Raw genomic sequence first — 26,253 nt, forward strand, 5'->3', positions numbered from 1 at the left:
CCTCAAACTTCCCTCCAGAAGCAAGCTCCCAAGACCCGTAGCGTGCGGATCTGCAGCCAATTTCCAGAACACGAAGGGGGAAAAAAAAACGCTTCCAATGACCCTTCAGAACGTGAATATTTTCACATGCTTTTTTTGGTGCCACTAATTGGGGCGCTTTTCCTTAGCGAACTTCCTTCTCTTAAAGACTGAGCAGAAAATAAAGCGCGCACGCAACCTAATTTCCGGAGGATCGAGATTGCGACGAACAACCAGGAAGCGGCTGGGTTGGGAGCTGTCCCCGGTTCTCCGTTCTGCTCTCGGGGGCACCTCGCGGGGTTCCTAAGCCGCGGCCCCCCACCGCGCTGCCCCTTGAGGCTCCTGCCCTGACCTAGGCTTTGGCCTGGGCCACTCGGTCCGGAGCCGCTATGTCGTCCGACTTCGAAGGTTACGAGCAGGACTTTGCGGTGCTCACTGCAGAGATCACCAGCAAGATTGCGAGGGTCCCACGACTCCCGCCTGGTGAGAGCCCTGCTCGGCTGGGCTAGGGTGCTGGGGAGAGCGGGGAGGGTGCGGGCAGTGGAACACCGCCCGAGCAAGTGTGTCTGTGAGGCGCGAGGCTGGAGCGGGAGGTGCCGGCTGTTCCCCGGAGGGATAGGGCTTGGCTTGGTTGAGGGTAAATGAAGAGTCCAAGTTTGGGGATGGGATGTTGTGAGAAGAGCCTTCGGAATCTCAGTTCGATTCCCGACTCCACTTCCTTGTAACTTGTATAACCTGGGAACGTTTCTTAACGTCTTAAGAGTCTTAATTTTTCCATTTGTAAATTATAGAGATGTGAGTGTTCAAAGAAAATGAATGAAAGTACGTAGCTTATGGATCTACAGTCTACAGCGGCGTTGTTTTGTTAGTAATAATATTGTTATAATTATATGCGGCAAAATAGAGGTAAGAATCAGGGTGCCTGGATGCAAATCCCCCCTCTGTCACTTAAAAGTTGTGCCTCATAAGCAGACTTATTAACTTCTTCCAACTTTTCTTCTTAGTAAATGGGGGAAAATTGTACTTCTCTCATGAGGTTGTCATGTAGATTAAATTTACATAGCATATTTAAAGACCCTTCTGATGTTGCTAGTTGCTGTATTAGCATTAGTATTTTTCATACCTCCCACCTCATTTCTTGTTTCTCATCCTTCTTGGGGATTTAGTGTATAACCCAGTTTTATGTAAAACTTGGTACAAGATAATTTTTCACACTTCAAAAATTTCACATCTCCCATCTAGAAGTGTTTTTGTTTTTGTGTTTGCTTTTGTGTTTTAGCACCTCTTATTTTCCATGCTAGACTGTCGACTATGTGAAGGTGGGAGCTGTGTCTGTGATTTCCTTGGCATTTACTTATTAGGGGCTCAGAAAAATAAGTGAATGAGCAGGTGAATGTAAACATGATCTTTTGTAACTTTGGTTTGTAAAATGTTGTTTCCGGAATTATCTCTCTCTACAGATTTGAGTAGTTAAGTTATACGATTTGTTAGGGAAATTGAACCATCATCTGGCTGCTGGGTTGGACCCTACGCTAGCTCTGGGATATAAAGTGTGGAAAAGGGGATGCTCATCAGTCTGTGGATTGGTGGGCACTTCACTCACTCACTTGTCCTGGTACTAACAACAATTTCTCCTGCACCTAAGTTGTCATTCCTCTTTCCCTGTCCCTACTTCCCCCAAAACGTATGTGTTTATAAGTAATTTTCTTCCCTTATTTCTTTGTTTTTCTTCCCCTCACCTATTTTCTGTTAATAGGGATATTTGCTTGAAGCCAGGATCTCTGAACTTACACCCCATACTCATCTCCTGAAGTCCCCAGTTAGTTCTGGAGGAGATGGATGATGTCTTAAAGAGGTTTATGAGTCCAAGTAAGGGGACAAGAGGAGAGAACCAAGGTAGTATATACCACCAAGCTCTGCTGCCTCAGAGATTTTTGTGTCGAAAGTGGCTGATGGCCTCATCTCTTCATGATACATCACCTCGCCGCTTCAGTTCTGCTTTTCTCCACTGCGGGAGACCATCTTGGTTTTTATTATTGTTGGAGACTACTTCCTTTGAATTGAGTCCCAGAGCCTCAGAATATCAGGACTTGTGGTTTCAGTTAGATTTTTACTAATTTTTCATTGTAATTGTTTTAGCAGTAGAAACATTTCTTTGGGTTATTAGCTTTTGTATTGGGAAGCTGTTTTTACAAAGTATCAAAGTCATCCTTGGATGCAAAGTTGTAAAAACTGTTTCCAAGAAAACAGATCTTGTTACAATGTTTTTCTTGCCTTTATATTTTAATGTAACAATTCTTAACTTATAAAAGAAAACTTTTTGAATTCAGTACCTTAAAAGTAAAACTGTGCCTCTCCTTAGCTGTAGTATTATGTAAGATCCAAACAAAGGAGCCACATTACAATTGAAAGGAGACGCATTACTGGCACTGGAAAAATGCTTACTGACTTGTATTACTGAATAATCATAATTTTTTTTTTTCTTTTTGAGACAGGGTCTCCCTCTGTCACCCAGGCTGGAGTGTAATGGTGCAATCTCAGCTCATTGCAACCTCCGTCTCCTGGCTCAAGGCTACTCCCACCTCAGCTTCCTAAGTAGCTGAGACTACAGGCACAAGCCTCTGTGCCTGTATGATTTTCTTTTTGTAGGGATGGGGTTTCACCATGTTACCCTGTGGCTGGTCTCAAACTTCTGGGCTCAAGCAATCCACCCGCCTCGGCTTCACAAAATGCTGGGATTACAGGCACGAGCCACTGCACCCGGCCTAATGATAATTCTTAAAAATGCATTGGTTGCCCTCTTAATAATGACTTGTGCTTGCTCCTTTTATAATCTGTTTCCAATTAATAAGTATAAAAAGATGAAAAATATGTCTGTATAGTTATGAATTTCAGATGTATGTCTGTAGACTGACAGACATTAATATATATAACTATGGCAAAAACAGTATGATGACTAGTAATTTTTATCTGTCTACCTGGGCATCATTCGCAAGTGTGGTGTTCAGCCAGAAGTGACCCAGACGAGGTGAAGTATAATTTACTTGAGTTAAGAAGGATAAAAATTGGAGCAAACTTTCCAGTCAAAGCAGTTCATTCCCCAACATATTAACTTATTTAAATTGGAGTAGGCAGATCTGTTGAAATGAACTTTGTGCTGTGCATGTTACAATGTATTAAAAGTATTTCTTCCAAAGAGAACGGAAGAGTGAACACTTAAAAATTTTATTTTAAGAAAGAAATTTGATTACTCTGTGATTTTTTTAAACAATAAAGAGACTTTGCTCTTAAAGTGTTTGAATCTTAACTAATTTTAGTAATTGAACTGAGATGGGTGAGTTCTTTCTTAGTTGATACCGTTATGGAACTATATTTGAAAGTTTTTTTTAAAATTATTACTGTTCTGTGGGAAAGTCAGGAAAATGGATGAGCAGAAATTATACAGCTAGTACTTTATGGTGATGTTCCTTTTCCTCTAGTGACAGGGGTGCCTTCTTAAGTGGGGACTGTTTTTCTCTGGTGCAAAGATTCCCTTACATGAAGTAGGCTTCCTGAAGGATCTTAAACAAAGTAGTCTTTTTGCAATTAGTTGTTTTCCTTACCATTCACAGAGAGATAATGATCTGTTGTGAATCCTGTCACTTTATGGCTGTCCTCAGAATTGTATCAAAAAAGTATCACAGCAAAATGATTTAGACTCAGACATGACATCAGATCTGTTTAGAACCCTAATTCTGCTGCGTACTAGATGTGAAGTCATGGACAATTGCTTGGCCTCTCTAGGCCTGTCTCCTCCATCTGTAGAATGGGAGTGAGAGAGAGTAATAATTTCAACCTTATAATGTAAAAATCAATGAAATAAAACATGTAGCACACTAGTACAGTTCTTACACAGAGAAAACGTGTGATATGCTAGCCATTAATGAGATTGCTGCTGCTGAAGACAACAGCTGGTAAGATTAGCCAGGAGCCTGCTCTTCAGACTTTCTCATATTAACTGAACTCTGAAATCCTACACTTCAACTCTTGCATCCTTTCTGTGCCTAGACCAGAATTAGGTAGATTTCTCTTGATGAACATATTTGAAAGGAGGTAAGTGATGAGGGCTTTTTGGGTATGAAATTGGAACTGGGCTTTGAACTGAGGATCCTAAGGGGAGGAACTGGAGGAGAGAAGTGGAAGTGGTGCGGGACAAGGCAGGTGTCTTTTCTGTGAGGAAATGCCTGGGTCTAGTGGATTAGTTATGCCAAGCCCTGGCGGATTGTCTAGATCATCTAGACTTAGCCACATGTGGTTGAAGGCATACACACACTTCGGTGATTCTCTCTTGCCTTTCAAGGTAGTTGCAGTGAAATAATTCAGAAAAGTTGGCCTTTGTTCATGAATACTGTGGTTTGCTTAAAATATATTTAGCTCTAGAGCTGTAATATCTACGTGTAGCTATTGAGCATTTGAAATGTGGCTGTTGCTACGTTGTAAAACGATAATTTTTTAGATATGCGGTTAAATATTAAAACTAAAAACATTATCAAAACTAATTTCACTTGTTTCTTTTAACTTTAAAAAAATAATGCTACAAGAAAATTTAAAATTGTATGTGTGACTTGTACTGTATTTCTGTTGCTCTAGAGAGTTATACTTGAAGGAGTGGCTCCAGTCCTAATTCAGGAACTCACTGCTGCAATAGTCAGTTTGTTCCTTGTTAGGATTCAGGCTACCTCAAAATCAACTTCATGAGCTGCTGGGCAAGGTCCAACTTTTTCAATTGAGTGTACAGGGAAGATAGTCTTTAGCAGTTACTGATGGCCCAGTATGTCTCATAAAAAAAATTAAGCATTTATGGAGTTGTATGCATCTTCGAATAATATAAATACATATAAACAATTTGTGTGTGTGTGTGTGTGTGTGTGTGTATCTATAGATCTGTTTGTGTGCTGTCTATATATTTTTGTTCAATTTAGTCAACCTATTGGCTTGTGTCTTTTTTTTTTAATAAACTTTTTATTTTAGAACAGTCTGAAATTTACAGAAAAATCAAAGATAGTACAGAGAATCCCATATACTCCATGCTCAGTTTTCTCTGTGATGAACATCGTGTTAATATGGTACATTTGTTATAGCTAGTGAACCCGCATTGTTACATTATTACTAACTAAAGGTCATATTTTATTCAGATGTTGTTTTGTTTTGCTTGTTGCTTTTTACCTAATATCCTTTGACTATTCCAGGATCCAATCTGGGATACCATGAAACATTTAGTGCTCATGGCTTTTTAGGCTCCTCTTGACTGTGACAGTTTCTCAAGCTGTCCTTGTTTCTGATGACTTTTCAGTTTAGAGGAATACTGGTCAGATATTTTCTAGAAGGTTCCCTCAACTGGGATATGCTCAGTGTTTTCCTCATGATTAGATTGGAGTTACGGGTTTTTGGGAGGAAGACCACAGAGGGAAAGCATCATTTTCATCACGTATCAAGAGTACATACTGTCAACATGACTTGTCATTACTGATGTTAACGTTAATCACCTGGCTGAGGTAGTGTTTGCCAGGTTTCTCTACTGTAATGTTACTCTTTCCCTCCCTTTTCTATACTGTTTGGAATAGAATTGTCTATGCATAGCCTATACTTAAGGAGTGGGGAGTTATGCTCTACCTCCTTGAAGGCAAGTAGCTACATAAATTATTTGTAATTCCTTTCTATGAGAGATCTATTCATTTATTTACTTATTCAGTCATTTACACCAGTATGGACTCTTAGATATTGATTTTGTCCTTTGTGTTATACATATTCCAATACTACTTTATTTTCATGTTGCTCAAATTGTTTTAGCTTTGACCATTGGGAACCTTTTTTAACTTGGCTCTTGTGTCCTTTTGACATACCCTTATCATTATGGCTTTTCTTTTCTTTTTCTTTTTCTTTTTTTTTTTTTTTTTTATTTTTTTTTTTTTTTTTTTTTTTTTTTTTTTTTTTTTTTTTAGCGCTTTCTTGCTTTTTGATAGTATGAGATAATCCAGGATCATCTTCACTCTTTCCTGTTTCAGTGCCAGAATTGGCCATTTCTCTAAGGAATCCTGTTTCCTTTAATTAAACAAGGGTATTACAAACCAAGATCTGGACACTAGGTGTGTGCGTTACTCCTAGGCTGTTGTTGCTTCTGGAACCTCTCAGTTGACAGAGCAAGGAAATTCACACGTATATACTAAGCCATGTATATAAACATATCTATAAGCATTTGCATATATAATCATTTGTATTTACAGTACATTAAACACAATTCATACTAGTATCTCCAACTCTAATCCATCATCAGATGGATCATTCTAGAATGGCTTTATTTCAACACTTAGCCATTCTATGGCATGTTACACAGTGTAGCATCAGTAATATATCCATTTCCAAATTCTCTGTTCCTCTCTCAGTGGTTTGACTCCACATTTCTCAGCACATACATAATTTTTGCTGCTCGTTTTATTTTAACATATCTACATTACACAAAGACAGGTATGAGTAACTGAAATCAAGTGAGCCTTGACACTTTCACTGTATTTTAATGAGATTCTGGGCTGATTAAGCACTTCTGTAATACACTTTGCAAAGGGTTGTGTGTATATCAGCACTCATCACTTCTGTTAATATTGAGTAGGAAATGAGAGGGCAAGGCAGGAGGATCACTTGAGCCCAGGAGTTCAAGGTCAGCCTGGACAACATAGTGAAACCTCATCTCTAAAAAATAAAATTAAATGTAAAAACTAGCTAGGCATAGTGGCATGCACCTGTCATCCCAGCTACTCAGAAGGCTGAGGTGGGAAGGCCCCTTGAGCCCAGGAGTTTGAGGTTACAGTGAGCTATGATCATGCCACTGCACTCCAGCCTGGATGACAGAGTATAACTGTGTCTCTAAAAGAAAAAAAAAATTAATTAAAAAATTTTTGAGTAGGAAAGAAAAGATCATACTATGTTACATGTACATATATCAGCACTTATCAAGTTTATAGGCCCCTCCACACACACAAAAAAAAAAACCAATGGGAGACTTTGTTTATAAATTAAATAGTATGTTTTAGGTAATACATATAGAGGTTAAGAGCTCAGTTCAGAACAACAGACCCCATTAGAGTTCCAACTATGTCATTTGTTATTTGTTGAACTTTCAAGAAATAATTCAATATCTTTGATCTTATTTAATGCCTTGAGAATGGAATAGTAATAGTGCCTCTAAAAAGTTGTTTTAAGGATTTACTATAATAATGTTAAACACAGAGTACCATGCACAATAATGATAGCTGTTAGTTACAAAGGTTTGAATCCTAGGAACATGTTATTTCAAAGGGGATGTCATTTGGGGTAGGCAGAATGAATCCCTTTTGGGAATTACATGTAAATGTTGGTAGGTATTTCCAAGGTCTTCTAGTTCAGTCTCCTTTCTCCCTCCCTCTTTTCCTCCCTTCTTTCCCTCCCTCTCACCTTTCTTCTCTCCTTCCTTTGTTCCTTCCCTCCTTCTCTCCTTTCTTCCTTCCTCATACTTTACCCCTAAATCATCGCTTTTAAGATTTTGTCTTCTTAAAAATATGAGGAACACTATAAGGACCAATCAAAGGATGTCTCTGTTCCATCATTATTCCTGATAGCAACATCATGAAATGGATTTTATGAAAAAAAAAAAAAAAAAAAAAAAAAATAAAAAAAAAAAAAAAAAAAAAAAAAAAAAAAAAATCTAATTGTATTAACTCTTCCTCTACCCAATTTAATTATTTTTTTGTAAAGGGAAATTTGTCATTTCAAATGGGAAGATTTGCCCCAGTCCTCACTAAAATGAGTTTCCCACCCCCCTCAGTTTCTTTGTGTGTAATAAGCGTGTTGTCACGCGCTAAGACTGATTCACTCATTCTGTGAGCACTTAGTGACCCCTACTATGTACAGCTCTCTGTGCTAAATACAGAAATGGGACAAGATTTGTCAAGAGTGGTCTCTGTCTTCAAGGAGCTAAAGATGAGCCTTAAGAGGAAACTGCAGGCTGGGCTCAGTGGCTCACGCCTGTAATCCCAGCACTATCAAGCTGAGGCAGGTGGATTACTTGAGGTCAGGAGTTCGAGATGAGGCTGACCAGCATAATGAGCCCTGTCTCTACTAAAAATACAAAAATTAGCCATGTGGTGGTGCACACATGTAGTCCCAGGTACTCGGGAGGCTGAGGCAGGAGAATCACTTGAACCTGCGAGGTGGAGGTTGCAGTGAGCTGAGATTGCACAACCCCACTCCAGGCTAAGCAAAAGAGTGAGACTCCATCTCAAAAAATAAAAGAGGAAACTGCAGAACCTAAGTTTTAATAACCACTGGAACCCCTAGAGCCGAGCAAAGAACTCTAGGAATTCAAAGGAGATGAGGGTCTGTCTCAGGAGCTCACCTAGAAGGGTAGGTGGGGTTTGGACAGACAGAAACAGGGAAAGACTATTATCAGAGGTACAATAAATGGATGCAGTGGGCATCTGTTATGCCCAGCAGCTTTCATTCTATCTACTCAACTTTCTATTGAGGAACTACTTAAACCCCCTTATTCCAGTCTTGGTAGAACTGATAGGCTGCCTTGCCCTCTGTACGTCAAGAGGTGAACATACTATGCAAGCAAGGACATTCATAGAATTTTTGCCAGGAATTTGATCAGAATGAACCAAGGAAAGAGAATAGTTAGAGCTGCTCAAGACTCTTCTTTAGCAGAGACTGTCAGTAAGGTGCTATTCCCTTGGTACCCTGAGCTACTCCTGATACTGTCTTTCCCAAGCTGGGTGGCTCATTTTTGTCCACTGACTCTGTGAACCACCCCACATTATTCTAACAAATTCTCTTTTTTGGCTTGGTTTAGCTAGAATCACTTCTGTCGCATTCAGCCAGAGACCCCTAAATGGTAGATTAACAAAGACTTAGAGAAGAAAAAACAAGATTTGTTTGGGTGGCAATGAAGAGTCTGTCTGTAGGCTGCATACTAGAAAGCTTGTAGTTGGAAATAAAGTTGGAAAGGATGCTTGGCTCTGGAATGTGAGGGACCTTAACTGCTAATCTCAACAGATCCATCAAAGCCAAATTTTAGAAAGATTAAGTGGGAGAAAGAGCAGGGAAACCAAGGCGGTTAGTAACATAGCTTCTTTTATAAATTCTTGCACTGTCTTGCGTTATTTATTTAACTTACCTTCATGATGCCAAGGTTTTGGAAACTCATTATATATGCCAAGTTTTTGGAAACTTATTATATATGTCTATACTCATTATAGTGTAGGACTGTAAAGATGATTAAGACATGGTTCTTGTCTTCCCAGAGCCCCTAAGCTGAAAGATTGTTCATGTGAGGGATAAATCAATAGGATTACATAAGAGTTATAGATATTTTATGTACAAGAGCATGATTAACTCTTATGCTGGGTGAGGAAAGGCTTCAAAGAAGTGATGATTTCTGAAGAGAGTTTTGAATAGAGATTTGCCAGGTGGGCCTGGTGGAGATGGGCATAAGCAGTGGGATTACAGGATTGAAGGCCTGGAAATATATCAGCATTAGAGATAAAGATTTAGTATCATAAATACATAATATGGTCATTTTAAAATGGATGAAATTGCCCAGGGACATAGACGATAGTTATAAAAGAAGAAAGACAAGGACTGAACTCCAGGGAACGTCAGCAGTTAAAAGATGGCCTGACAAATAAAATGCCTAGCAGAGGACCGTGAGGTAGTGTTGTATTTGACCGGAGCGTAGAAAGTTACCACAAGACAAAAGTATGCCAGATTGCAGGGTCATTTATTATGCCGGCGACCACAGAGGACTCACGTCTCTCCAACCTGTGGTGCCAAAAGGAGGGTGCCATGATTTTTTATACCCGAAAAACCACCTTGGCAGTGGGGGTGAGGGGCGGGGATGGGGATGATAAGGTTTCGGACATTTCAAGGGCTACAGGATTCTGTGATTCACCTGGGTGGAGACAAGGGCAGGGGTCTCCGGACATTCCAAGGGCTAGGGGATTCTGTGATTCACCTCAGTGGTTTACAGAAGTCAAGATATACATTTGTTTACACATCACAGATTTTAGCAGTTACTGATAAGAAAAGGTAAGCAGCTTTACATAGTTTTGAAGAACAAACTAGCAGTTCTATTTACAGAGGCCAAGGACAGTAGTTATTATAAGGAGAATGGGGCAGCCATTTCAACTTATCTAAAAACAGTTTTGCATTTTATAAAATAGTTTTGCTCCGGTTCTGGCTCTAGGCCAGCACAATATCACATTCAGGAGAATTACCAGACCAGGGCGCCATGGGAGCCGATAGAGGAGAAAGTTACAGGATGGGAGGAGGAAAGTGTAAGAAGCCACAAGATTAAATAAAAACAGGACCTAAGAATGTCTATTAGTTTGGGGAAAAGAAGGGCTATTATCTAGTGAGAGTAATTTCAGTGGAATGGTGGGGGCAGGAATTAGTTTACAGGGAGTGGATGGGGACATGAGGAGGGGAAACAGAGTCTACCCTTGCTTTCAGGAAAACTGGCTGGTGATGAAAGGAGAGGGATATTAGCAAGGGGGAATACAGGTCAAGGGAGGCTTCTTTCTTTGTTTTGTTTTGCTAATGAGAAAACTGCTGCTCATTAGTCCTGGAGGTCTGTGGCATGGACTTTCCTATCAACTGAATATCTTAAAGAGAACAAGCTGTTCCTTCTGATATGTAAATACACAATCTCACTTTTGATCCAAGATAGGCTGTTTTATTCTGTATTTTTCTCTATCACAAAAATGTAGTGCTATTCTAACTGTAACTGTGTGAAGATACTGAAAGGATTGAAATGTCCCAGAAGCAAATGAATTTGGGATCATATATTAAATATTTAACCTGGCCATATGTAGATTAACTTTTCAAGGAGGGAAAATCAAGTTGAATTCTAATCCCAAATGCATATTTTTCTTAGGGAGAAATATTTTGAGTACACGTAAAACACCTTAGGTGGCAACTGCCTCCCTCCATAGTTTGGAGATAACAGAGGGAAAGGGTTAGGATTAGCAGAATCTACTAATAATCTGATCATTGTTTTAGTGAAATAATAATTTCTACTAAAGAGTCCCCCCTTAGGCTTGGCTGTCCTTCTGAAGGTTGGCCAGCTAGTAGATGTTGTGTCCATTTCAAGCTTCATGACTTTTCTAGTCTAGCTTGTTAGTTTCATTGGAGGCTCCCATGTGACATAAACCCAGTTTGAAATAAAGAACAAGAAAGCTATCGGCTCAAGAAACCAAACTATGATACAGTCAAGCTTTTGTAAACTCAAGCCATTTCAGTTATTTCAAGCCGGGAACTAACTATATACCTCTCTCTCTGTCTCAGTTGTGTTTCTTTTTCACTGCAGGCTTTATTTTCAGCCATTGCATACTTGCTTTCTTCTTGGAGCTGGACCAATGGATGCCAGCAGCTTCTAGGCTCATTTTCTCGTTACCAGGAGAGAGGAAAAGACTTTCCCCTTGCTCTAGAACTTTGATTGTTATCCTTGGGTCATATACCTATCCCACCCCTCACCCCCAAATGGGTATAGCCAGAGGATTGAGTTACTAAAATTAGTCCAGCTAGGATTAGATGGCCATCATTTGCCGAGTCATCGTGACTGAAGAAGCAGAGTCTTTAGGGAGATAGCATTTTCCATTGCCCTCCTTGGTGAGGAAGGAGGTCCTTGAAGAGTAGGGGCTGTTGCCTGAGAAGAGAAGAATGCTAGGCAGACAAAAACTAGAGACATTCAATACATTTGGTTTGCACAAAACTTAACTAGGGTATGTGAACAAATAGGCTGACTGGTTGGAATGAGGGTATGTGAAAGCTTTCTGAAATTATCTGCCAGGACATGTCTCTCCTAGAGAAGGGAATTACAGTTGGGTTATAACTTGATTGTATTAGAAAAATAAACCATCCTACAGAGACTTAGCACTTTACAATATAAAAGTAATTTCACTTGCATCAAGCTTATTGGAGCTAAAAGTAATTCAGTAGATATTTTTTATTTCCATTTTAGAGAATACAGACTGAGTCTTAGAAAAAAAGATAAAACTTTCTTGCTCAGGATCCCATAACCATTGAGTAAGACAGTAGCTTTCAGTTTGGAATCAGTAGTCCTAACTTCAAATACTTATTCCATTACACCTGATTCTCCATGCTACCAAAAGTACAATTTTTTAAAGGATTATTCTTGCCCAGTTTTAGAAAGTGTTTTTGTATGTGACTTTTAAATTGTATTAACAAATCAGTTATTCCCAATTTATTAAAGTTATGACTTCACAGATTCCTCAGGCCACCACAAATGTGCTCTTGTTGACCTAATCTCTCCTAAAGGGCAACATGATTTTTAGTCTCTCTTAAAAATGTGTGGTATCTCGGCTGGGCGTGGTGGCTCATGCCTGTAATCCCACCACTTTGGGAGGCTGAGGTAGGCGGATCACCAGGTCAGGAGTTTGAGCTTAATCAACATGGTGAAACCCCGTCTTTACTAAAAAATACAAAAATTAGCTGGGCTTGCTGGTGCACACCTGTAATTTCAGCTACTTAGGAGGCTGAGGCAGGAGAATGGCTTGAACCTGGGAGGCGGAGGTTGCAGTGAGCTGAGATTGTGCCGCTGCACTCCAGTCTGAGAGACGGAGCAAGACTCCACCTCAAAAAAAAAAAAAATGTGTGGTAGTGTGTATCACTTAATAATTAAGTACTCCATTGGATTATATATTTCTAGATAGCCTAGAATCAATGGCTTAATGTGGTTTCAAACCCACCAAAGACTGATAATGTTCTTTTGCCTTATGTTCTCTAATCTGATTCACCAGAAAGGAAAAAGGCGTAAAACAATTGAAGTTTTTAAATATTAGGTTTATTTATATCTTTAACAATTTCTTGGTATTATTGTTTGTTTCAGATGAAAAGAAACAGATGGTTGCAAATGTGGAGAAACAGCTTGAAGAAGCGAAAGAACTGGTACGTCTAGACTTAGTAATGTATTTTAACACACAGCCAGAGCCATTTAAGCTAATGCCTTCCTCTAACCTGTTTTATACATTTTAGAAATGTGAAGCCTTGCTTATTAGCATTTTATTCAGAATTCATCCATTTTTAAATTGAAGAGATTTTAATAGCTTCTTGGGATTTTATTCTTCTTAATAAAGGTGATTCATTAAATATTTCTAATTTTTATTCCTTCATAATATGTTTCATAACAGCTGTAAATAGCTAACGCTGAATAAAGGCATACTGAGTACCAGACATTGGATTAGAAATATTACGTGCTTTATAATATTTAATTTTCTCCAAAACCATGTGAGACAATATTTTTTGTCAAAAGCAATAAAGAGTCTCATGTTTTCTCCTATTTGCAAGCTCCCAAATGAACTTGCTACAGTTTTGTAGACGACTATAGAAGACATGAGACTCCTAGGTCAGAGACAAAAGATTTTTATGACCCGCAACAAAAGCAGCTACCAATGTTTCAGGCTGGTTGCATCAGTTCCTGAGTTTCAATTCCCATAGTGGTGATGCAGGCAGGCCTAGATGTTTGCTTACAACAGTGTTAGAATGCCTTATAGGCGAGAGCCTAGGAAATGTGCCACTTTATAGCAACCTGTAAGCAAGGCTGTTGTTTGTCCCAGGGGGACATGTTATTTCCTCTTCCTGAGCTCCTTGCAAACACAATCCTAAAAAATGGCTCAGACAGAGTGCTCAGGACCTTGTATTCTTGGCATACGAGGCAAAACATGTAGGAGTATGAGATAATTTTGGCAAAGTGATTCTCAACACTGCTACTACTCCCATTTTATGAATGAGGTGTCTGAGACTTAAAAGATTAAGTAACTTGTTGGAGGTCCCAAACCCTGTTAAGCGATAAAGATTTGTTCCTAGTTATGCTGAACCCAGAGCTCTGGTTCATCCACTACTTTTTTATATGAGTGAATTAGTAAAACATGGAGCAAAAAAAGACTAAAAGTATTGTATCTTAGTTTGGGGCTTTAAGAGCTAACTACTACAGGCATGACTCAACTTGTTACTATGCATTGTGGCCCTGGATGAGTGTGTTGCTTTTCTGTTTTATTTTATTTTTGATATAGAGTCTCACTCTGTCACCCAGGCTGGAGTACAGTGGCGCAGTCTCGTCTCACTACAACCTCCGCCTCCTGGGCTCAAGCAATTCTCACGCCTCAGTGCTCCAAGGAGCAAATACCACACCCGGCTAATTTTGTTTGTTTGTAGAAATGGGGTTTTGTCATGTTGGCCAGGCTAGTCTTCAACTCCTGGCCTCAGGTGACCTGCCCACCTCCCAAAGTGCTGGGATTACAGGCATGCACTACCATACCCAGCTAATTTTGTGTTTTTAGTAGAGACGGGGTTTCACCATATTAGGCTGGCTTGAACTCCTGACCTCAGGTGATCCACCCAACTCGGCCTCCCAAAGCTCTGGGATTACAGGGGTGAGCCACTGTGCCCAGCCCATACTCCCTTTTTGATAAGGACCTTGGGAGAAAAACATTTTTTGATTTGACTATTGGGATTAATTGTGTTTCTGCTCAACATCTGGTTTGTATTAATCTCTTGGACACTACACATCTTGTAATGGTCTTTTCTCCTGCTCTATATTGGCAACATAAATGTTGTGACAACATGGAACAAGTGCATGTGAGCCTCATCCTTGGTTTCATTCTAAGTGCTTGTTGTGTTTTCTTTTTCTTTCTTACCTACTTTTAATTTAGTTTTAAGTATCCATGTAAAATATCTTCAACAAAAATATACTTAAGTCTCAGATTTTGACTTGCATGTATATTTGCAGTTATTTTTCTGGATGGTCCTCTTTACCTTGTTAGAACTAAATAATTGATGATTTCAGAGAGTTGCTTTAAATAATTGTCTTGCCAAGTAATGATTTTATTTATTGGTGCTTCACATGTATGTTGTCATAATGATTTAAACTACCACTGTTTAAATCAAGGCTAATTAAAATTCTTACTTTATAATAAATTGAAGCCTATTAATTGAAATATGATTGTCTGGTTTATCTGTATACTACTATAGTTACTCAGTTGCTAACACTGAATACAAGTTTTATTCATGATAAGCTTATAGTGTTCTAGAGGGAACTTATTAGAAACCTTTAAAAGGTAAACTCCATGGCAACATTTTTACATGTGATTTTAATAGACATGGCCTGGGCCAATTTGTTGTTGTTACTAGTTTTTATTTTATTTATTTATTTAGAGACAGAGGCTCACTCCGTCACCTAGGCTGGAGTGCAGTGCATGATCTCAGCTCACTGCAACCTCTGCCTTCTGGGTTCAAGCAATTCTCCTGTCTCAGCCTCCCGAGTCGCTGGGACTACAGGTGCCTGCCACCACACCTGGCTAATTTTTGTATTTTTAGTAGAGATGGGGTTTCACCTTGTTGATCAGGCTGGTCTCGAACTCCTAACCTTGGGTGATCCACCTACCTCCACCTCTCAAAGTGCTGGGATTACAGGTATGAGCCACCGTGCCTGGCCTGGTTTTTATTTTTTAATGGCAACTACAAGTAAGCCACTTCTGCTGTCTTGTATAGTGCTTTCTGTATCTTCCTTATCACTTGCAATGGTTGTTACTAGAGTTAATTTTAATCTGGCAATTATCAAGTAAGAAACACTGTTCTAAGTACATTATGGGAATTGCCTCATTTAATTCTCACAGCTGCCCTATGAAAAATATACTGTTTTATAAGTGGGAAAAATAAGACACAGTGACATTAAGAAACCTGTTCAAGATTCCATGACTAATAAGTAGTAGAGCCTATGATGTGAACATGAGGGTCTGGCTTCAAAGCCTATGTCTAAACCATTATAATATTCCTGCATTGCTGCCAATTAAACTCTTCTGTGTTGTATCCAGAGTATTATCTGATAGCAGGTTGTTAAAAAAAAAAAAAAAAGTACCCTGCTGTGATTTCACTGAGCTGTATGTAATTTAGCCTATTACTGTATCCATTCAGTGCCGTATCAATGTGGTTATAAAGCATCGAGAGTTAGGCTGAAGGTAAAACTCACATGTTTGTTTGTACATGATTTTCTTGATTAGAAAACACCTGCCAGAGTAAATGTCACCAACTCGGGCTTGGCTGGTGTTTCATGGATTAACCATGGGAAATAATAGCTTACTTTTTCTTCCCGTGGTGGTGGAGGTTAATGGTCAGAAGACAAAACCAGGTTGGCTTGAATGATAGGCTATTCCAAGTATATTGAAATCAAATTATGAAGAATGTTTGGATTAATGTGTATCTTTTATTTTATTTTATTATTATTTTTTGAGACGGAGTCTTGCTGTGTCACCCAGGCTGGATTACAGAATTTTACCATGTTGGCCAGGCTGGTGTCAAACTCCTGACCTCAAGTGATCCACCTGCCTTGACCTCCCAAAGTACTGGGATTACAGGCGTGAACCACTGTGCCTGGACAAATGTATATGTTTTAAAAGAAATTATTGGCAAAGCAAGTACTCAGGCAAGATGTGTGTCACTTGGCAAGTACTCAGAATTGTTGAACTAAACAAAAATTACGTGTAAAAGTAGTTTCAGTGTTATTTGATCATTCAGCACGCTGAGCCTGGTTCTTCAGTTGGTACATTCAGCACCCTGACCCTGGTTCCTCAACTACAAAATGAGGAATTAGAATTAGATCCTTTCAGCTCTAAACATTTGTTCAAATAAGAATAAGAATGTTTCTCTCCCACTTCTAGCTTGAACAGATGGATTTGGAAGTACGAGAGATACCGCCCCAAAGTCGAGGGATGTACAACAACAGAATGAGAAGCTACAAACAAGAAATGGGAAAACTCGAAACAGATTTTGTGAGTCAAATTCGACCCTTTGTCATATTTACTTTTTTTAAAAAATTGTTTCCTCCTCATTTCTCAGTCAACATTAAATGTACAGTCTTTTGGGCTCATGTAGAAGACAAGCAACAGCTATCATTCTTTATGACTTGGGGAGCCAAAAAATGGTTATAGAGTTAGCTAATGGTGGAATTTAAGGTATGTTGGATTAATGACTCACAAATAGATCCAAATCATGCAGCCTTTTGAGTCTGAATGGTATTTACTGGTACCTAGCATTTATTAAAATGTTGAAACTCAGTTTCTAGCCTTTCAGGGTTTGCAGCCTTTAAGATGCAGCCTTTACAATTGTACTCCTGGACCTCAGGGGCTCATAATCTCCTGAAAGCGTATCCGTATTTTTGGATGCATGTTTCTATGTCTATTTTTTTCCTGGGATAAATTCTATAGACTTAATTAGATTTTTAAAAAAATATATTATAACCTTCCCCCAAAAAGATAAAAGAAACTACTTTCAATTGACAATTTATATGTGATCTTTTATATTAATTGCCCATGAGAATATTTAGCTGTCTCTTAACTTTATCTGCTTTATAGCAAATTGAAGAATATAAATGTAAAGGCATAATGTTGAAGTTATTAGTAATTAAAAATTAATAGGAGTAGAAAAGATATGGCTGAGTAATTCCACTCCTGCATATATATCCAAAAAAAAAAAAATTGAAAGCAAAGTCTCAGAGAGAGATTTGCGCATCCATATTCATAGCAGCATTTTCACAGCAGCAGAGAGGTGGAAGCAACCTAAGCATCTGTTGTTAAATAAATGGATAAACAAAATGTGATGTATCCATACAGTGGAATATTATTCATCCTTGAGAAAGGAAGGAAATTCTAACATATGCTACAACTTGGATGAACCTCAAGGACATTATGCTATGTGAAAAAAATCACTCACAAAGACAAATACTACATAATTCCACTGATATGAGGTATCTAGAGTAGTCAGATTCATAGAAACAGAAAGTAGAACAGTAGTTACCAGGGACTTGTGGGAGGGAGAAATGGAGAGTTGTTTCATGGGCAAAGAGTTTCAGTTTTGCAAGACTGAAACTTGCAAAAAGTTCTGGAGATTGGTTGCTCAACAATATAAATATATGTAACACCACTGAGCCATACAATTAAAAACGGTTAAGATGGTAAACTTTATGTTATATGATTCTACCACAATTAAAAATAAAAAGATACAATTCTCAGCAAACTGACACAAGAACAGAAAATCAAACACTGCATGTTCTCACTCATAGGTGGGTGTTGAGCAATGAGAACACATGGACACAGGGAGGGAAGCACTACACACTGGGGCCTGTAGGAGGGAAATAGGGGAGGGACAACGTGGGGAGGGGAGTTGGGGAGAGATAGCATGGGGAGAAATGCCAGATATAGGTGATGGGGAGGAAGGCAGCATATCACATTGCCATGTGTGAACCTATGCAACAATCTTGCATGTTCTTCACATGTACCCCAAAACCTAAAATGCAATAAAAAAAATTGAAAATAAATAAATAAATAAAAATAAAAAGATACAGATAAAAATAGTTTTAAAACCCTGCTAACGATAAAAGGACAAAAAAGTTAACAGAGTAACAACTAGCTGTTCTTATAGGCTGGCACAGGAAATTAGGTTTTCAGCAAATTAATTAAATTTCATATAACTCACATTAAAAAAAAAAAAGATACAGGCGAGGAAATATCTGAGACTTACCTATGAGCAACAGGTCATGTGTTGACAGATAAATCAGCTGTATTTTTGAATCTGGGGCCCAAATTCACAAGGAGTGTCAAGAATGTGTAAGGATCGTTCCACCTCAGTTCTTGCCTTAGGTGTTTTGCTTCTGGCGGGTATACCTTCTAGACAACCGTATACTTTTCCCTTACAAGAACAACATCAATGGACCTGGTAGATATCCCTCCTATAGTCTGGAAATAGCATGATTTGCAGTTATGCATGCTTGTTTTGTATTTGAATGGCTATTATCCTGAGAAGTTGAGGTGGAACATATCAATTACTCTGATGCCTTTTAGACTGTGCTCTTGTTAATTAAAAAAAAAAAAAAAAACAACCTCACGATGGGCCCAAATTGATAAATAAATGTATATGCCTAGGTCTGTGCTCTGTAAAATTTTCTCCAACTGCTTTGCAAAAGGCTAGTTTTGTTAAGCAAGAAATATGAAATATAGTGAGAAAATTGGGTTAATTTAAGAACTTGACAACTCAAATTTATACTGAGAAAATTCGAACCAAAGTTAAAGTTTCAATATAAATGATGAAAGCAAAATAAAATATTGATAAGGATTGTTTTAGCTTGCTTACCTCATTTTTAATGGAACTCTTTTCTGAAGATTTTTCTTATGGGTTCTAGAAAAACAAAGGGTGTGAAATCGCCAGGGCTGCAACAACAAAGTGCCACAGACTGGGTGGCTTCAAGGACAGACGTTTGTTTTCTCACAGCCCTGGAGACTGGAAGTTGGAGTCGAAGGTGTCAGCAGGTGTGGCTCCTTTTGAGGCCTCTCTCCTTGATCTTTAGATGGCTTCTCCCCACGTCTTCCCTCTATACTTTTCCATGGCCCAGTTTCCTCATCGTATAAGACATCAGTCATATTGAATTACAGCCCATGAGAATAACCTCATTTTAATGTAATCACCTCTTTAGAGACCCTATCTCCAGAGACAATTACCTTCTCAGTATGGGAATCGGGACTTCAACATAGAGATTTAGGAGAGACATAATTCACTTCGTAATATTTAGGTGAGTTTTAATCTTTTATTCTAAATTTTTTTTTCAGAAGTTAAATTACTTCTGTGGCTTAGAAGTCAGCTAACCCAATCTTTAGTCTTTTTTTGTTTCCCAAAGAGTACACTACTGGGTAAAGTCCTTTAGGTATTTGGAAATTGTATACTTGGATAAGTGTTCCTTTCTGGGCTATATTTTCTATTATAAAGAAAAATGGAAGCAACAACTATGAACTTTATTCTCTAGGCCAGGGATGGCCAATGTTTTTGCTTCCCTGGGCCACATTGGAAGAAGGATTTGCTTGGGCTACACATAAAATATCCCAACACCGATGACAGCTGATGAACTAAAAAAAAAAATCACAAAAACCCTCATAATGTCTTAAGAAAGTTTATGAATTTGTGTTGGGCTGCATTCATAGCCATCCTGGGCTGCCGGTGGCCTACTGGCCATGGGTCGGGCAAGCTTGATCTAGGCTATCATTAGTAATTCATGTATTTATGTGTATATCTGCTACCACAGCCTTCTTCTACCATGTTAGGAAACGTCTTTCACCACTACTACTTCTATTGAATAGTGATTTACAGTTTGTAAAGTACTTTAGCATACATGATTGCATTTCATTGTGTGACGAATAGACAGAGCAGATATGGATTACTATCCTCATTTACACATGAGAGAATGAAGAGGCTTAGATTAATTATAGATTTCATGCGGCACGTTTTTCTTGAGTTCTATGGTGTGTCAGGCACTGTCCTAGGTGCTAGAATGCAGCAGTGGTGAACAAGGTAAAGTTCTTATTGTCATGTATTTTAAATTATAGTGGGAGAAGAATCTAGTCAGGAAGGCAATAAACAAATACATACATATTATAATTTCAGGTAGAGATACATTCTATTAAAAAAATTAACCGAAGAAAAATAAAGCGAGTAAATGAATAGAGAGTGACCAGTGGAGTGACTGTGGCCATTTTTGCTCAGGTGTTCTCTGAGGTTTAAGTGAGAGAGGAAGAGAGGTGGGTGTGGTTGCAGGGGATGCAGAGGAACAATCTATGAGGGCATTGTAGGCCGTGGCAAAGACCTTGGCTTCTATTCTGGGTTGATGGAAAGCCACCGGAGGACTTTGAAAAGTGAATGGTCCTTTGACTCTGTTTTACAGCTTTCTTCATTTTACCACACCATCTCACAGGATGTATTTGAATAGAGTGTAGAAAATAATAGGCCGGGCGCGGTGGCTCAAGCCTGTAATCTCAGCACTTTGGGAGGCCGAGGCGGGTGGATCACGAGGTCAAGAGATCGAGACCATCCTGGTCAACATGGTGAAACCCCGTCTCTACTAAAAATACAAAAAAAAAATTAGCTGGGCATGGTGGTGCGTGCCTGTAATCCCAGCTACTCAGGAGGCAGAGGCAGGAGAATTGCCTGAACCCAGGAGACGGAGGTTGCGGTGAGCCGAGATCGCGCCATTGCACTCCAGCCTGGGTAACATGAGTGAAACTCCGTCTCAAAAAAAAAAAAAAGAAAAAAGAAAATATTGATATAACTCCCTTGTTTTAATTATTGTTTCTTTTATATATTTAATCCCTTTTTAAAATGGACAATATCTATTCAAAGATATTTGGTTAACTTTCTTATGCTGACATATCATACCTAGAGATACTGAATTTCGAGAGAATAGCAGAGATGGTTCTTCAGCTCTATGCATATTGCCATTGAAGCCGTTCTCCTATTCCCCTTGTAAATAGCAGGACTTTGGGGGAGCACGTATGTGCATGGGGAGAGGCAGTACTGTATTGTTTGACTCCTTTGTCCACCTGCTTTTTTTCGCTAGCCCCTCATTCTCCTCTGCCTACCCTTTGGATGCCTGGATTCTTCAGGCTTCCTCACTACTTACTCCACTGACCTCCTCTGTGTGTGACCATGTTTCCTGCGACTTCCATGGCTGCATCTATACTAACTGGTATTTGTAGCCGAGACCTCTTGATAGCTCCAGGTTCATATTTCTTCTTATTTATTCCAGAGTCTTTTAAACACGTGCAGATTCAACAAGTACTGGTTACTTCAGAGTTATCATTAATTTTTCAACCTTGTATAGCCACTGGGTCACTGAGAGTTAGCAGATCTACCACCTAAATATCTCTACTACTGGAAGCCTTCACAGTGTCACAATCTGGATAATTGTAGTACTATTTCCTAATTCTGTTCTTCTGTCATTCAAAACCCTCTACACCACTCCATAATTATCTTTTGAACACACTGATCTGTCTATGTCATGCCATTACACAAAATCCCACTAAGTCCTCATTGTCTGCTGAATAAAATCCAGGTCAATTTCTAGGTATTCTGTCCTGTTCCATTGCTTCTTCACATGTCTAATAATTTTATTATAGTATACTTGGTGTTATGTCCTCTATGTTGTTATAAAGCCTAGAATTTATTATTATTTTTTAGAGCAGTGCTTTTTGTCATCACTTTTCTTTTTTTTTTTCCTGAGACAGAGTCTCGCTGTGTTGCCCAGGCTGGAATACAGTGGCACAATCTTGGCTCACTGCAACCTCCGCCTCCCAGGTTCAAGAGATTCTCCTGCCTCAGCCTCCTGAGTAGCTGCAATTACAGGCGCCTGCCATCACACCTGGTTAATTTTTGTATTTTTAGTGGAGGTGGGGTTTCACCATGTTGGCCAGGATGGTCTCGATCTCTTGACCTCATGATCCGCCCACCTTGGCCTCCCAAAGTGCTGGAGTTACAGGTGTGAGCCACCGCGCCTGGCCAGGATACTTTTTAGATATTTTTTTTTTTCCTAATCATCCTACTCCTTCCCATATGAAATTTTAATAGCCACAGATATTCTGTATCTGTACATCTCTTCATGGCCCCTTGGAGGGCCACACATCTTTGTAATATCTTAAGATTCATCATCCTCCCGAGAACTAATTTTTGCCTCTGTGGACTTGATGTTCCTCCTGTTGACAATATGTGCTCTAGGGAATGTGAAACTTTATTCAAGTAGTTAGTTTACCAGCAAATCAGATTGGTCCTTTCAGAGTTTATTGTTAGACTTTGTTAGGACAGGTTTAGAGTAGCCTTGTTTTTATGGTGTGGCCTTTCTTGGGTTCCTTTTGCATGACTGGAGTGTCTAATAAGTGCTCTCTCTGACGTTTGTTTGGAATTCCATCTCCCACCTCTAAAATATCCAGTCAATCCATTACTCCCCAGTACCTGTTCTCTGTGAGACCTCATGGGGTCTTGTCCTCTGCATATGCAAGTTCATTTTCAGCCAAAGACTTAAGGGGCCCACTTTCTCGGTTTCTGGAGCTCCTTCTCTATGTGGCTCCTCACCATTACCCTGCTAAGTTGGAGGATGCATCCCAGCAGCCCTAACCCCGGTGTCTGGCCTGGCTCCTAAGTTCACTGACCTGCCGCACTCCATTTGGGTCCCACCTCCATGTGCTGCAATCAGGAAGTTGCCTCCAGGGACATGAGCCATGTGCGGTTCATTTCACGTGTTTTTCTTCTTTAAGGAATTACACTCCTACACTGCCCGTTGTCAAACTTTAGAAAACAATTGATTCATGCATTTCGTCCACATTCACAGTTGTTTAGAACAGGAGGGTTAGTCATACACCAAGTACTCCACCATGACTGGAAATGAACGTTCAGTGTTGTTTTGATGTTTTTTATTCCTTAACAGATAATTTTATATATCACAGAAGGAAAGATAATAGTCTACTGTTTACTGTAGGGAAATTGCAACTCTCCCTCTGAAGGGTTGAGTCTAAGTATGCTAAAATGAAATGACACTCGACAGATGAACGGGAAAAACCAAACAAAATGTATTGTGTGCATAAGTGCAAGGGCCCACACAGAAAGCATGAGACTCAAATAGGGCCAGATAACTGAAGCTTGTATACTGTGCAGAAAACCTGGAGGTTTGCAACATGCAGACAGGTTATCAGAGCGAGAGGGGAGGAAGGCGTGCAAGCAAAGGTTGTCTTGGCTCTGTCGATGGAGCATCGCAGGCAGCAGCCCTCTGGAAGAATGGATGGGAGTCTTGTGGTAAAGCTTTCTCTGTTACCTTTAAAAGTGCCAGGCAAAATGGCTCATCACTGTAATCACAGCACTTTGGGAGGCCGAGGCAGGTGGATCGCTTGAGATCAGGAATTCACATATCAGCCTGGCCAACATGGTGAAACCCCATCTCTACTAAAATTACCAAAATTAGCCGGGCATGGTGGCGCATGCTTGTTGTAATCTCAGCTATTTGAGAGGCTGGGGCAGGAGAATCTCATTAACCCGGAAGGTGGAGTTTGTTGCAGTGAGCTGAGATCGCACCACTGCACTCCAGCCGGGGCAACGGAGTGAGACTCAGCTGAAAAAAGAAAAGAAAAGCGTCAGACTTTTCAGTCTCCTTTTCCTGTGAGTTCATCTTTCCAAGATCTGGGTAAAGCCGGTAGGAGTTGGAGTGGGGGTGCTCAGAGAAAGCCTGTTTTGCATTCGCTGTTTACTTCTCTGATACAGATTCCCTCGAAAATGCAGATCTCCAGCTTTTCAGAGCCACTCCTGTGTTTGTAGCCCCTCTGAATAGCCATCTCAAAATAAGCCAAAGAAGTATATTTTGGGGTGGCATATTTTGGTTTTCTTCATTACAGTGGCTGATGATAGAATATGATTTGTAACTGACTAAATACCTGTTTAAAGGATTTTAGAATTCATGCGGTCATTTGCAGTCAGCGTTGTGTGTGTGAGAAGGTATTAAGGGAAGTTAGTGGTCATACTTAACGTTTCCATTTATACTATTACCATTCCTGATAATTCTGTTCACTTACATAATTTCATTCATATATATATATATATATATGCTTCTTATAGCCTAATATTGTTCACTTGTGGTTTCTTGTTTAGCCTCAGAGGAAGTTAGGAATATTAGATTCAGAAGAGGTCAAATCTAATCACCTTAATTTTTAGATGAAGTAATAGAGGAGCAAGGAGACCAAATGACTTACTCTAAAGTCACACTGCTTTCTGGAGCCAGAATCAGAATCGAGTAACTAAGCACCCATTTTAATGTTCTCTTCAAAATCTTTTACAACCTGCCTGCTTTCGAGTTTCCACAAACATTTATTTAAAGTTTGTTTAGGTATTTGAAAACAACTTTTAAAAATTAGAATTCCTGTAAACTCTTCTTGTAATTTCTTCCTTCAACATTGGTATGAGGTTAGCTAGGGCCATCTCATGACAGAATGTTCCAGGAAAATGAACCAGCCAACAGGAAAAAAAAAAAAAAAATGTAGTGGAGGATTTTTTTCAAGCTTAGGATTACTGTTGCTTCTTAAGAAAATCAAAGCAAATTTTAAAACCCTAAATGTATACAAACAAAAAGCCCCCCCAATATTGTATAAAATGTTTGACCAAGTCTCAGTAAATAGAAAAAGAAAGAAACAAGTAAGTGGTGTGCCAGTTTAAGGTTCCAAAGGTTATGAGGACATGGCGTGTTGAATGCTTTTTCACATCTGATACTGTGCTATGATGCTAGCACCATCTTGTGGTTGATTTATATAGTTGCATAATTCTTTTTTCTTGTAACAAAGCTGAACTTCCTTTAAGACATACACAGAAGGATTTGGGGTGGATGATTAGATCTTAATGAATGTTAAAAAGAGATCTTTTTAGCCCCAGTCTCAAGTTCACTTCTATCCCAGGTCAGTGGTGCCTGAGTGCTGTCCTTTTCCTGTTTGGCAGGCTATGTGATGTGATTGTTAGACCAGCTCCTAGTGCAGAGCTGTCTACATCAGAGAATGGTACTTCTATTGACAGTCTCAGCAGTGAGGCTGAATGGTCCTAGAAATCCAACTACCTGCAGACTATCAGAGTTGGTCCCTTAGGTCAGGGTTCAAAGGATGTTGTGGAACAGCTTGAAGCTTTTACTGATACTACCTGTACTCTCTCTTTTCATAGGTGAATGGACAACTTGAGTATCTGAGTTTATGAGTAAAGCCAGTACCCATATTCTTTTTTTTTTTTTTTAACTCGAGATAGACTAAAGAAGTTCAAATGAGAAAGGTGAATTTAAATTTTGTTTTTGTTGAAAGGTCAAGAATGTATGCTTCTGCTTACATTTTATCTTTTCTGTACTTACAGCTCCCTGGGATATTTTACTTGTATTTTTGTGGAAGCTATGGGAAACCATGAAAACATGTTTTAGAGGTGGTAATATGTGATAATTATAGCATCAGCTAATGCTTCTTACAGGACCATAAGTACATTCTAAAAAGAAATAAGAAAGACTAGACAGCACCACCTCAGAAAAGGAAATTTTCTTACTATGTACACTTAATGAATATACCTGCTATTTAAAAAATTACATTTATTGTTTGATTCTATGTAACTATAAAACCTGGTCATCATAGAATATTCTGAAAATAAAGAAGAATAAAAAGAAAAAGAATCACCAGTGGCCCTATTATCCTCAAAGAACCATATTTTTCATTTTGGTTTGTTTCTTTCCCATCTTCTCTCCCCTTCTTCCTTGCATAATTTTTTATTTCATTTTACATGAGAATGAGGTCATTTGATCCTTTTTTTTTTTTTTTTTTTTTTTTTTTT

At 39.1% G+C, this 26,253-nt stretch overlaps 1 protein-coding gene across 5 annotated transcripts in view; it reads left to right on the top strand.

Moving 5' to 3' along the window:
* The first annotated feature begins 24 nt into the window (after window positions 1-24).
* Window positions 25-26,253, top strand: part of VTI1A (vesicle transport through interaction with t-SNAREs 1A) — a 371,705-nt gene continuing 345,476 nt past the window's right edge. For 3 of the 5 annotated variants that reach the window (XM_017513761.1, XM_017513756.2, XM_017513759.2), the window contains exons 1-3: window positions 25-501; window positions 12,938-12,996; window positions 16,764-16,874. In XM_017513761.1, coding sequence (XP_017369250.1) covers window positions 408-501; window positions 12,938-12,996; window positions 16,764-16,874 — 264 coding nt within the window. In that variant the 5' untranslated portion in view covers window positions 25-407. The remainder of the gene's footprint in view (window positions 502-12,937; window positions 12,997-16,763; window positions 16,875-26,253) is intronic. The other 2 variants (XM_017513763.2, XM_017513758.2) reach the window with 1 other exon arrangement.

The sequence above is a fragment of the Cebus imitator genome, unplaced genomic scaffold (assembly GCF_001604975.1).
Source record: "Cebus imitator isolate Cc_AM_T3 unplaced genomic scaffold, Cebus_imitator-1.0 Scaffold500, whole genome shotgun sequence".
NCBI lineage: Eukaryota > Metazoa > Chordata > Mammalia > Primates > Cebidae > Cebus > Cebus imitator.